A 12,619-nucleotide genomic window follows, 5' to 3' on the forward strand; every position below is an offset into this window, starting at 1 on the left:
CTGTCAAACCTAAAATTGCATGTTGACTTGTTGCATTGAAAATTTTAATTTGACTCAATTGAATTATCTGAACATTGTAAATTTAGTTGAACCAACTGAAAAATATCAATGCATCGTCAACACAAAATTGAGTTTTGACCTCCTAATTTTTTTTACATTGTTCATCAAACACAGCACCAAACCAAGTGTGTGTATTGAAAGTGTGAATCTCACAGAACACTAATCACCCCAATGGTGACATAACTTTCACAACAAAATATAATCATAAACACTACATAAAGCCAAGACATTTATTATTCATAAATAACATATTTATGTTGTCATAAGTCCCCACTCTTTGCTAAAATGCTAATTATTCAAGTGTGTCATCAGTGATCAAACTTAGCAGTGCAGCAGCCTGTTCTTGCTCAAACTAAATAGCTAAAAGTTGCTCAACTAAATGGCTTAAAAACAACTTTATCCAACTTTCTCTACATTCAATAGTTCAATGAACCTTTAAAATAAAGTTTGTCTGACAAAACAAAGGTTTGTTTGAAGTGCTGTGCTCGTCACAGAGAAGTGAGGAAATATCCATAATGTGAATGGATAACAGAGTACTTTCTGGTATTTTTGGTGTTGCTTGTAATAAGCAAAAGTAACATAAATAATCCACAACATTTATTTTTCAAAATATGTTTTGTGCCAGCTGTTATAATAAAAAAAAGTTTTTTTGTATTGCAGTAATTCATTGTGCCATACAGCTTAATTCACAGTCAGTATGATTTTATTACATTATTATTGCCATTGTTATTATTTTATTTATATTTGGAATTACAGTTTAAACTAGATAGGCATCGATCCAATACACAGTATCGGTATCGGTTACAATACTGACATTTTCTGACGGATCGGGTATCTGTCAGATGAGACAATATTGTTTTTATACTATTCTGTGTTATTGTTAAGCCCCACAAAAGGCACAATCATTATGAAGGACCATAAAGTCCAAGTCCAAGTGTTCTGAAGTCGTTCCATAGTTTAATGTGAGGTACAGATGAATATTTAACTCAAGTTCACGTAAACTCTTCTCTCCTCTGTGGCTGTCTGCCATACTCTATTCAGCATTCAAAATGTGTATTGCGTAATGTAAGACAATGCAATTCTCTCCAAGAGCACACAATAACTGAAATGTAAAACTGTTGAAAGAAAAGGATCATTAAACTATCACACAGATTTAATACACTACGAATCAATATCTCTTTCCTTTGTGCTTAGAACGTTTCTATGAGTAGCGCTGTGACTCTGTGTTGCTTCAAGCACATCATTCTGTGCATGGGATGGGTATAAGCGATTTGTGCCCTCTGTATAGGGGCTTTTTGTAGTAAAATACTTTTGCGCAGTGAAAGATTATTTATATCATTTGCCGTTAATAATTGAATGTATAGCACAGAAATGGAGGCAGTAACATATGAGAGATAGGACTCCTATCTCTCATACGTCGCTGCCTCATTACTGTGCTATACATTTTAAAAAGAAATGTCTTTTAATTTTATAGTACATATTTATATATAAATACATTTACTTGTTTTCATTAATGTATTTTACAACAATACAAAGAGCAATGTGTAACATTTTACCAGATTTAGTCCTACATGTATTCACATTATTTGTTCCCCATTAAATAGTGTTATTTCACCAAATGTTTAGATTTTATAAAGTTGGGCACTCATGATTTTTCTAGAATACTTTTGCTGCTTAATTATCCACTAACCTAGTTTATAATAGTATTTTTTTGTCATAGATTATTATTTTGTATTTTTTCATTTTGTTATTTTTCATTAAAATGATGTCTATATTTAGCAGATTGTTTTTAACACACAAAAGAGTGACGTTTAGGTCAACACACAGAAGTATAGAAATTCTACATTGATAAAAAAAAAAAAAACTGTTCTGTTCTGGTATCAGATTGCATAAAGTAGGTATTGGCCGATGAAAAAATGGTATCGTTGCATCCCTATACTAAAGAGTAATATCTTTCCAATCACATGACTTAGTATGACTTAGTTGAGTATCCTGTTAATCATATCACCGGTATGGCACCATTTCCAAAGAATTAAACATTTTTTATTCACTTTGTCTGTGTGTCGCAGGTTAATGTGTAATTAACTCATCTTCATTAGGATAGAGAGATGGACAGATGTAGAGGGAACAGAGGATGAAAGGAAAGATAGAGCAGGGCTGATGGAAGGAGAGATTTGACAGAGGAGCGAGTGAAAGGGGAGGAGAGTTTATGAGCACATGCATTGATCTACAGCAGTATAAAAGCACAGTGAATTATTGAAAAGAAGATTACATGCATAACCCTCTTGAATCAATATGTCTGTTTGAAAAAGAGTTTCTCTACATGACCAATCCAGTGTGTCACGTTAATAAATAAATAATTAAATTAAATTAAATAAGTAATTTAAAAAGAAAAAAAATATCTTAAATGGTGTAATGTATGTCTTAATTATTTTAATACGTGATATTGTGTTTTTGGGATAGAAAAACCAGGAATTGTAAACATTAGATTAAATTAAAATTTATGTTAATACTGCACATTTCAGTCAAAATGTGGCTCTGTTCTGCAGGTTCGCTGTTTCAGAGCAGTTCCTGTTCGCATTCAATAAATACTGAGTGTTTATGATCTACTACTGATGAATTATGACAGCGGTTAGTTGGTGTTGTTTATATTGTAATGTGTTGTAGACTGTCCTAATCTCACACGTTTTGAAATGAGCAGCCAGCAATAGTAAAGCATAGACACTTCAAAATAAGAGTCTTGGCCTATTTAGGACTTGTTTATAATTAAAGGTCCCATCATCTTTTTTCCTGGTTATTATTGGTATTTTGATTACAGTATAAACATTCTCTGGCATTTAATTGAAAGTAAAATATTGTAGCTTCTGTATTAATTTAAATACATTAAATCATTTTGCTTGTAAATGTCTCATTGTATCCCTTTATTAAGGGAAAACAAAACAAATGCAAACTAGAAAATTTAATCGTCCAGTGTCTGCGCTATTTCTCTCCACAAGTTATGACCGATGAAAAACAAGTTTCTGTTCTCATTAAAAGAATTAAATGTACTTGTTAAGCCCCTCACACTATGCTGATAGTGAAATTTACATGCTGTATGCTTAACTGTAGTGTATGTGTAAAAACTGAAGTATAATTTGGGCTTCACATGACAAAATTGCAGTGTTACTACCTTTAAAGTGCTGTTAAATCTATTCAGACTTTAAACCGTGTAATGGTCTGAAGAAAAAAAATCTGTATCAATTTTTTTTTTTTTTTTTTTTTATTATGGTGCCATGGACTTTGCATATTACAGCTTTAAAATGTTACATGCGTTTAAAATGGCATTTCCACCATTGGATATTTGAGATTTGATTGTCTGTGATACATTAAGTTATCAGTTATCATTAAGTACAGTAAGTTACTCTTAGTGGATTCATTTGATCAACTAGCGAGAGTTTATTTTGAGTAAATACTGAAATGAACGTGAACAGCAGTAGTTGGACTTTATTTGTGCATTAAATGTGATGAGGTCGTAGTTCCAGTAAAACATGCAGACATGTTTCATGTTTAGATCTACGATTCCTGAAAATTTGAATATGTGAAAATTGCATCTGAGAATTTATTGTCGACTTTATAAAAGCTGGTAGATTGCGTCCGCTCGTCAGACAGCAGGTGCTGCAGTATTTTATCAAGATTTGTGTCATTGAACAGTAAGTCTACTCCCCCTGCATCCCTCCCCAAAATACATTCACCCTGCAAATATGAGCCATAAACAGCCCTGTTCAGATCTACCAGTGTTAAAAGACGGCAAACTTTACAAAGTCTAGACGAAGGCAACTTTATAACAGTCTTAAAAGCAGCTACTTCTAATCTTGCATTCCCGACCATTAGCTCCAAAAATATCCAGTTACTGAAACTGAGCTGTATTTCCACAACACTTTTAAGAAAATTTGTATCTTCTTAAAATTGCCGAATGGCGAACACAGTTTAGATGGCAAATCACATTTAACCTTATTTTTTTGTGGGACTTTTATGGTTATGCTTATTAGCTTGTGTGTGGAAAAACTGAGGATATTTATTTGTTTTTCTGTGTATTTTTTGGTTTATTGCTTTACTGATCTCTCTCATACAATTTTTCTTCATTATAGAGGCCTGAATCTAGCTAGACTGGATGCACGGCTAAATAATCACAGTAAAAAAAAAATAACCACCCTCTTATTACTTTAGTATGTATGAATGTTCTGTGTTGGGTCATTCTGTCGTAATCTCATGTCCATCAGCTTTAAAAATGCAGAAATTATATGTAAAGCTGATTTTCCCCATGGGTTTTAGCTTTTGAGGCCTAGTTTATTTGTAATGAATTATTTACGCTTCATATTAGCTCCAACGATTGCGAGAAACGGCTCTGTTTTGGCTCCTCCAGATCTTTGGCTGCTTAATAATAGATTTATCCCATAACTTCATCAAAAGCACCTGTCTTCCTCGAACAGAACGAGGGAAGATCAGGGCTTTAGAAATCAATGGAGCGGCCTCCAGCACTCGTCCCAGTCCGCTCCGGCTCTCTTCCTCTCGCCGTGTTTGCCAGTAATTTGATTGTGGGATAAAGAGGTGATCTGACAACACCTCACCGAGTGTCAGCTAAATGAAAGCCGAGGAGCTGCGCGAGGATAATTTGCAAGCAGATTTACATGCTTATTACACTAATGATTTCATCAGATTGGAGGTGTCTGCGAGTCTGCCACGGGCCTCCGTCTCCCTGCATTTGTGAAATAAGCCGCCCGGCTAAATGATGGAGTCGTCAGGCTGACCTTTAACCTGACGCCTGCCCAGACATAATTGCATGTCATACTGATAGAGGGGACGGGCACGGCTTTCATATCCCACCGCTTTATCTCTCTCTCTCTCCGTTAAGATTTGTTCCTCTTTGCATAGATCTCACAACAGAACAGAAACAACAAAGAAGTATCGCATCTCCATTTCCAAATGATGGCGTCGGATTTAGTGTGAGGTCCTGGCGTATATATATCACGCCGGGTGAACTGGTCCCTTACTGTATACGCATTATCTAAATGGTATCTCTGAATGTCAAGGGCATAAAGGAAATTAAATCGGAAAGTGCAGATAGAGCAAAGGCGATTTTATCTCCTGATGATTGCAGTTTTGATAGGTATTCCAGTGAATTTCATTTTCTCCGGATGGCGAGGAGATGAGTTAGCCGCCACATTTGTTCATTTTTCTTCTACATGATTTATGTGAGTTGAGTGTGAGCCCAACGCCCAGCCCGCTCTGGCTTGAACACACACACACACGCACTAATACACACACGTGCATGTCAAAAAAGTCTATTAATACAATTGCCTTCCATTTTGGCCTGACTCTTCTGTGTGCGTGTGTGTGTGTGTGTGTGTGTGTGTGTGTGTGTGTGTTTGTAGTTTTAAAGCTTGGGGGGGAGTGTGGTTTTGTGTGAATTGCTGGGGTTGAAGTGGTGTTTGGTAGTTGTTTTTCATTTGTGTTTTATAACGCTTGTTTACATTCTAAATACGTAATGAAATCTTGTTGGCAATAATCAAGGAAATAAAAGTTTGGGAAAATTGTAAAAGTGGTGAAGTTTGAGAAATGAGCGTCAGGCGGCTAAATAACATTTTGGGGCAGGAAAGCTTATTATTATGCAGCGGCAGTGCCTACTGTAGACACAAAGATGAACAGCCTCTGCTTTCCTAAATGCTGTTAGCGCCGTCCTGAAGTATGGCACATTGTAAAAAGGCCTCCGATTTCATATTGAGATTATATTTAAAAAAGATATCCATACACAACATTATATTTTATAGACGCCCGGCCCAGAACTCCTGATATGCAGTATTTGTTATAAATATATAAATAAACATATTGCACTGGAGCCCATCTCTACCCTGATCTTATAGACCTGGATATTAAAAACGGAATATTGCATTTTCTAGGGGGATCCTGTATCGTAATGCCGCGGTCCTTATTTTTTTTTATTTATTTTTTAGGTTAAGGAATGGGCCAGAGGTTGGAAATAACAAATGAAAAATGACTATAAATGAGGATGAAGAAGTCAGATGAGATGAGATGAGCGATGAGTAACGGAATAAACTCTGTATATACCATATAGGCCGTATACACTATATACTGCTGCTCCGAAGTTTAGAGTTGCAACAATGATGAATTTATTTAATCAAAAATACAATAAAATCTGTAATGTAATATATTATTGCAGTTAAAATCTGTTTTCTATTTGATAATATTTTTAAATGTAATTTATGCCTGTGATCAATGATCTTTCAGAAATCATTCTAAAATGCTGATTAGCTGCTCAAGAAACATTTCTGATTATTAAAAACAGTTCTAAAAGTTTAAAAACAGCATTTATTTCAAGTGAAATTTGTTGTAACAATGTAAACACACACACACACACACACACACATATATATATTATGACTCCGTGAAAAGGATATTTTACCCAAAAATGAAGATTCTGTCAGATATTTTGAACAATGTTGGTAGCCAACCAGGTGATGGTAGCCATTGACTTCCATAATATGAAAAAAAAAATACTCACTGGCCAGCTGTTGGTTCAGCAACATTTTTCAAAATATCATACGGATATATATATATATATATATAGAGAGAGAGAGAGAGAGAGAGAGAGCACAACCAGACTACTAGAGTTCTTCAGATATACTTTATGGACATGAGCAGTGAATATAATGCTTTGCAGGACAGATATGGACTGTAAAGGCAGAGGATGAGTGTAGCTGTAGACAGTAGGGAGCAGAGAGGAGCTCTGAGCAGTGTGGGAATGGCTCAGTGTTTATGCAGGACACTGTGTGTGAGTGAATGAGAGGTAGATGCTGATCCAGGACCTCTCACCGGGACACTAAACCCCATGAAACCTGGACTCATCATCAAGTCTGTTTGTGCTGTGAGAGACTGCTGGAGCAGTGCTGATTTATACCGCATACACTTACACTGTTGATAAGAAATCAAGTGCACTTATTAAAAACTTTCTATTCATAAAAAAAAGAAAGAAAGAAACCTTGGTTTCCACAAAAATATTTGGCAGCACAACTGTTTTCACCATTGATAATAATCAGAAATGTTTCTTGAGTAGCGCTCTATGATTTCCCTATGAAAACACGGACGGAAATGCAAGATCCATAAAAACAGAATTTAGTGTAAAATGCGGAATGTCACGGAATTTGCTAAATTGTGGATGAAAAAAATAAAATAAAAATGTCAGTATACTTAAATCAAAACACCAGTGTCTGTGAAGATTAAGCCGCAAAAATACCATTTAAATATGAGTCCTGCATGTTCTGCGTGTCTGAATGAATGGTGCCTACACACAGATTCATTTATTACACACACACTGAGTGTTTTCAGCATCTGCCGCTCACTCAGTATACTTTATGAGTTTATGAACACATAAGGGTCAATATCACCATAGAGTGCCTTTCAACCCTCAAAATACTCCCCATTTGCTTTATGTCATATCATAATCCCATTTGCTTTATGTGTTGAAATTCCAGCCACTGAAGAGACAAAAATCTGTTGTCCTGATGTCACAAACAGGATGGCCTTTTCTTAAAGGGGCGGATTCCCCAATACAACAGCGTGGACAACCATTCAAGGGACATGGACAAACTCTTCTTTTTTATTAAATAAAAATATAGTTTTTATTACCAAATGATCAATACACTCAATTTCAGTAATCTCGTATTTTAACGAAATATTAATAGGAGACTTATTTAATTTTTTTTATGATTTGTCAATATTCTACTATCATTCTAATTTAATGAACAGTGCATGGGACATAGCAGACTAACACACATTATCTTACACAAAACTAAAAAATGTATCTAAAGAGCCAAGTAATGCTTTTGTTATGAATATAAAAACTTAATATAACACACCCTTTCATAGTCCTTTTTATGTTATCATGTCAAATGAGTTATTTATGTACAGGACACCAAAAGGCACCCTACAGTGATATTGACCCATAAACATAATCTCTAGAGAGTCACTTCCTGAGCAAACTTCCCATCATATCATATACAAACAGAAACTAAAGGTCTTCACAGCTACAAAGCAAACTAAAAGTTAGGTTTAAATTGAAGAAACAGTGACAGAAATATATTACTTAATGTAATGATAGTACTACTACTAATGATACAATTATTATTAAAACATTATTAAGTAATATTTACCCGAATAATTTTTTTCCCAGAAAAAAAATGTAAAACTATTTCTGAAAAAATAAATAAATAAAATAATAATAAATATATTTATGTATTAAGTCAATTAAAAAGAGATGCTTTTGATTATTACAATTTAATGATATTAAAATGGACTCCAAAAAATTCAGAATGTGGTAAAAATTTGGAAAACAGAATTTGGTAAAAATAAAACTGCATTTGTGAAAAAATATATATGTATTTCATTAGGCCTTAAAAATGTGTTTTTTGTTAAACTTTTAATAAATTGCTAGTAGTATGTTTCATCATTTCAGTTAATCAGACATGGTTTTTGATTAATATTTTATCAATTTTACCATTAAAAAATATTGCATAGTAATGCTAAAAGTTCCGTCACTTTTGACCACGAACACCACATTAGGTAAAAGATTTTCAGCACAGCACAAGGGTTAAACAGGGTTTCTATTTAGGGAATAATCATCATGTACACATCCTCATTTTGTTCCATTTTTTTTCACACAATGAAAGTCAATGAGGTCTGAAGTTGTTTCAGGGAAAAAAGGTTTGGAATGACAAAAAGATGAGTAAATAATGGCAGAATTTTTTAAATTTTGGATGAGTGCTCCCTTTTTATTTTGAAAAACAGTTTTGGAAAAGTTTTGCTTACAGACAACATTGTTGTCAAAGCGATTCCCGTTCGTTCACATGGATCCACGAAAGCGGCTAAAATCCCTGTATTATTCACGTCAGGCCAGTAGTTGGCGATGTCACTTTGTCAAGTAACACTATGCACCTGCGCACATACCTACAAACCTCAGAATGCCGCTGTTGTTTAAATAAACAGCCAAAACGCATAAACAGTTTTACCACTTTTAAAAACCACATAAAAAGTGGTACCACTTTTACCTGTTTCTGTAACTATTTCCTACAGGTTGGTGTTAATTAGGATTCAGAGCGTCCGCTTCCATCATTAACCGGTCAGTTCTGTTCGTCAGGACCGCCGCGTCGAGGGTTATTATGACTAGATCGGCTAGTGTTCTGAATCCAGTCGGGATGTGGGTGTCAAACAGTGCTTTGTAGCTTATTTGTATCGTATCTGTGTCAAATTTTATCAGCTCTCTCTCTCTCTTATTGCTCAGTGTTTGCCAGAATGAGGCCTGTCTCATAATTTGACAAACTTATCTAATTATTAATCCGCCACCCATTTGTCATCCTTTGAAACTAATTATATTTTTCTTCATATTGATGCGCGTTTTTTTTTTTTTTTTTCTTTTGTGTGTTTTCCTTTTTTCTTCCGTCTAAACACTGGGTGGTGTAATATCTCCGGACACTTGCCTCAGGGTCACTTGAAACAAATGCAAATGCAATGGTAGAAATTTCATAATAAACTGTAACTAAGATGATTGCCCTGCCAGCTATTATCCTTCCATTTAAGTCGTGCGATCCGTCTGTTCTTCCGCCTCGTTATTGCGGCATGACTGGATGTTATTGTAATGAGAGAGAGAGAAGAGAAGACGGCTTTGAATGGGAGGAGAGGGGGTTTATCTGAACATTCAATAATCCTTCCTTTATTTCTGTCTGCTTGATTGATGTCCCGAAACAGTCTGATATGCTTCTGATAACAATATAAAGGAGGGCGAAAAAGAGAAAAAGTAAGAGGAGCACGCTCAGAAAGACCACAGAGAAGAGCAGCCCGTGTTTTGTCGAAGTTATCGAGGGCGAGGTGTCAAAAACAAGCAGATTTCCGAGCGGAGGTTGATGTGTTTGTCATCCAAGACAGTTTTACATTAAAGCGGGTCATTATATTTCCCTGTCATCACCCCAAATGACATTTTTAGAAAGTGACACCTTTACAGTTTGATAAATCAAATTTCTGCTGAATAATGTGCGTTACGGCTGTCAGCGACACCCACATTCTTGCAGGATCCACGTTTAAATTTCATCCTATTAGCATTTAATTTCTTTGTAATCCTACACACCTTCATAACACCAACACACACCGGGCTCTCCTGCGTTCGAGAGCAATCTATAGCCCTTTATAACTTCCCTCCCTCATCATTCTTCTTTCTTGACAATTAAGAGGCTGGAATCTAATAGTGGAGATATTGGAATTATATCCCAGCCTCTTCCAGAGCCACCGCGCTGGAAATTTCGACACGCTTAGCCCTCGTGCGCATGTTTACACGCGTGCACACACCCTCGCCATCCGCTGGGATTTATCGTCATTTGTACATGACTGAAGATGAGATTCCCTCTAGAAAATTATTCTTTTTAACCCTGCCACTGAAGCGGTGTTGTTAAATGTTTTTATGTATTGTAGAGCTGATACCAATATATATATATATAATATTCTTTTTTTTTTTTTTTTTTTTTTTTTTTAGAATGTTTGACCAATTCAAGACAATAAGTTACATTTTTTTGTAACGTTTTAACTAGTCGACTTAAAAATGTAACTACAACTATATTAAAACCTTGCTAAACCGTCTGGTTCAAAAAAAATAATATATGTATATATATATACATATATATGTTTCAAGTGCAGCACACATAAAGTGACCTAAAACAAATTCACTTCACTGTTAAAAAATTAATGGTCTTTTTTAGCATTGATGGTTCCATGAAGAGCCTTTATACCAGGAACACTTTATTTTAAGATCCAATTCTCGCCATTAACAGACCATTAACTACAGCTTTTGCCTCAATAAACAACTAATTTGCTGCTTATTAATAGTTAGTAAAAAAAAGTTGGTAAGTTTAGGTATTGGGTAGGATAATATATAGAATAATGTCATGCAAAATATGTGCTTTATAAGTACTAATAAACAGCCAATATGTTAATAATAGGCATGCTAACTAGTTAATAGTGAGAATTGGTCGCTAAGTCTAAAGTGCTACCCCTATACATCAATAGAAACTTGCACAAAATGTTTTTTATCATGAAAAAAAAAGGTTATGAATACAAAAATCTTTTATGGTCTGTTCACTAAAAGGTTCTTTGAGGAATCATAAATAGTTTTTCTATGGCGTCACTTCAAAATACCCTTTTTGGAACCTTTATTTTTAAGAGTGTTGTTAAGTATCTTTGCGGAAAAGTTGCACGAACGCTAATATTGTGCAAACTTGTCTTAAACATTTTCTCAATGTTCAGAAGTAATACAAACATGCAATTAAAATGCTACTGATACTAATGCAGTGTTTGTCTATTCAGGTTGGAGTGGTCCTGTGTTATCTTGTTCTTCCTAATCCAGTGTTTAGACCGTTTACTGATGTGCTTCTCTGTGGTTCTAGACTCCTGCAGAACAGGCCAAAGCTCGACTCCAGCTGGTGCTTCAGGCTGCAGGTACGACTGTTTTCATTTCTCTTAAGACTCAGTATTCTCCCAAACCTCGACCGTTTGCTGTGCTCGCTCATTTTGTGGATAGTCAGTATGCATCTGACAGGACTCCAGGGGTGTTGAGAATAAAGATAATTTAATCATAAAATGACTCGTTTTGCATTAATAAGTGCAGTTACTAATAATATTACACGTTTATTTCTTGGTTATACACATTTGACAATAAAGCACTGTGCTAGAATTGAGAAGCATACCAAATGTACTTTTATTAAGAACAGTAACATGCAAAATCTAATTTTTAGATAGAAAAATAACATATTCTATCCTTATTAAACATACCATTATTCTTCTATAGTATTGTACAGAACTGACTGAAAGCTTCAGTGATTATCGAAGGAGCACTCTTCATGTGTGATTCAGTTGCAAATTGAAGTTTGGGTTTTTAAGACACTTTGTGACTTTTCTTACTTCATACACAAAATGAAAGTGCAAAACTTTGACAAAATTTGATTTCTTGATGATTTGATATTTTGTAATAGTGGTTTTATGATTTCAAAATATAAAGCTAAAAGTAGAAATTAATGACTAATAGTAAGCCAATAAGTGATCCTCTGCTGCCCTCTACTGGTTATAGGGTTAATTTTACATTTGCTTGTTTGTTTTTTAATTTTACATAGCTGTTTATTTACCACAATGTATATTTTGGTCATTCCATTAAAAATAACAATTAAATTGGATAATTTTTAGAGCTTTAAAGTGCTGGAAATAGTTGTGTGAAAAGCTCACTCGTCACTTTTGTTTATTTTGCCGTTTGATATTTCTCATATGTCTCACGTTTTGTATTGTAGCGTTTACGAGTTGAACAATGCGGTGGTCGCGCCAATGCAACCGCTCACAAAATTATGTCGCACTGGCAGAAAATGTGGTCACAAAATGCAACCATTTGGCTGCCATCTGGAGCCTGATCTGAGCACACCGCAATGGTTACTGTATCCCACAATGCAATGCGGTTGACCTTTTAAACTCAAAT

At 34.9% G+C, this 12,619-nt stretch overlaps 1 protein-coding gene across 2 annotated transcripts in view; it reads left to right on the plus strand.

Annotated features, from left to right (window-relative positions):
• LOC109061000 (serine/Arginine-related protein 53-like) overlaps positions 1 to 12,619 on the plus strand; it is a 131,729-nt gene that overhangs the window by 65,542 nt on the left and 53,568 nt on the right. For both annotated transcript variants that reach the window (XM_042738984.1, XM_042738985.1), the window contains exon 6: positions 11,544 to 11,595. In XM_042738984.1, the coding sequence (XP_042594918.1) occupies positions 11,544 to 11,595 (52 nt within the window). The remainder of the gene's footprint in view (positions 1 to 11,543; positions 11,596 to 12,619) is intronic.

The sequence above is a fragment of the Cyprinus carpio genome, chromosome B15, assembly GCF_018340385.1.
Source record: "Cyprinus carpio isolate SPL01 chromosome B15, ASM1834038v1, whole genome shotgun sequence".
NCBI classification, from domain to species: Eukaryota; Metazoa; Chordata; class Actinopteri; order Cypriniformes; family Cyprinidae; genus Cyprinus; species Cyprinus carpio.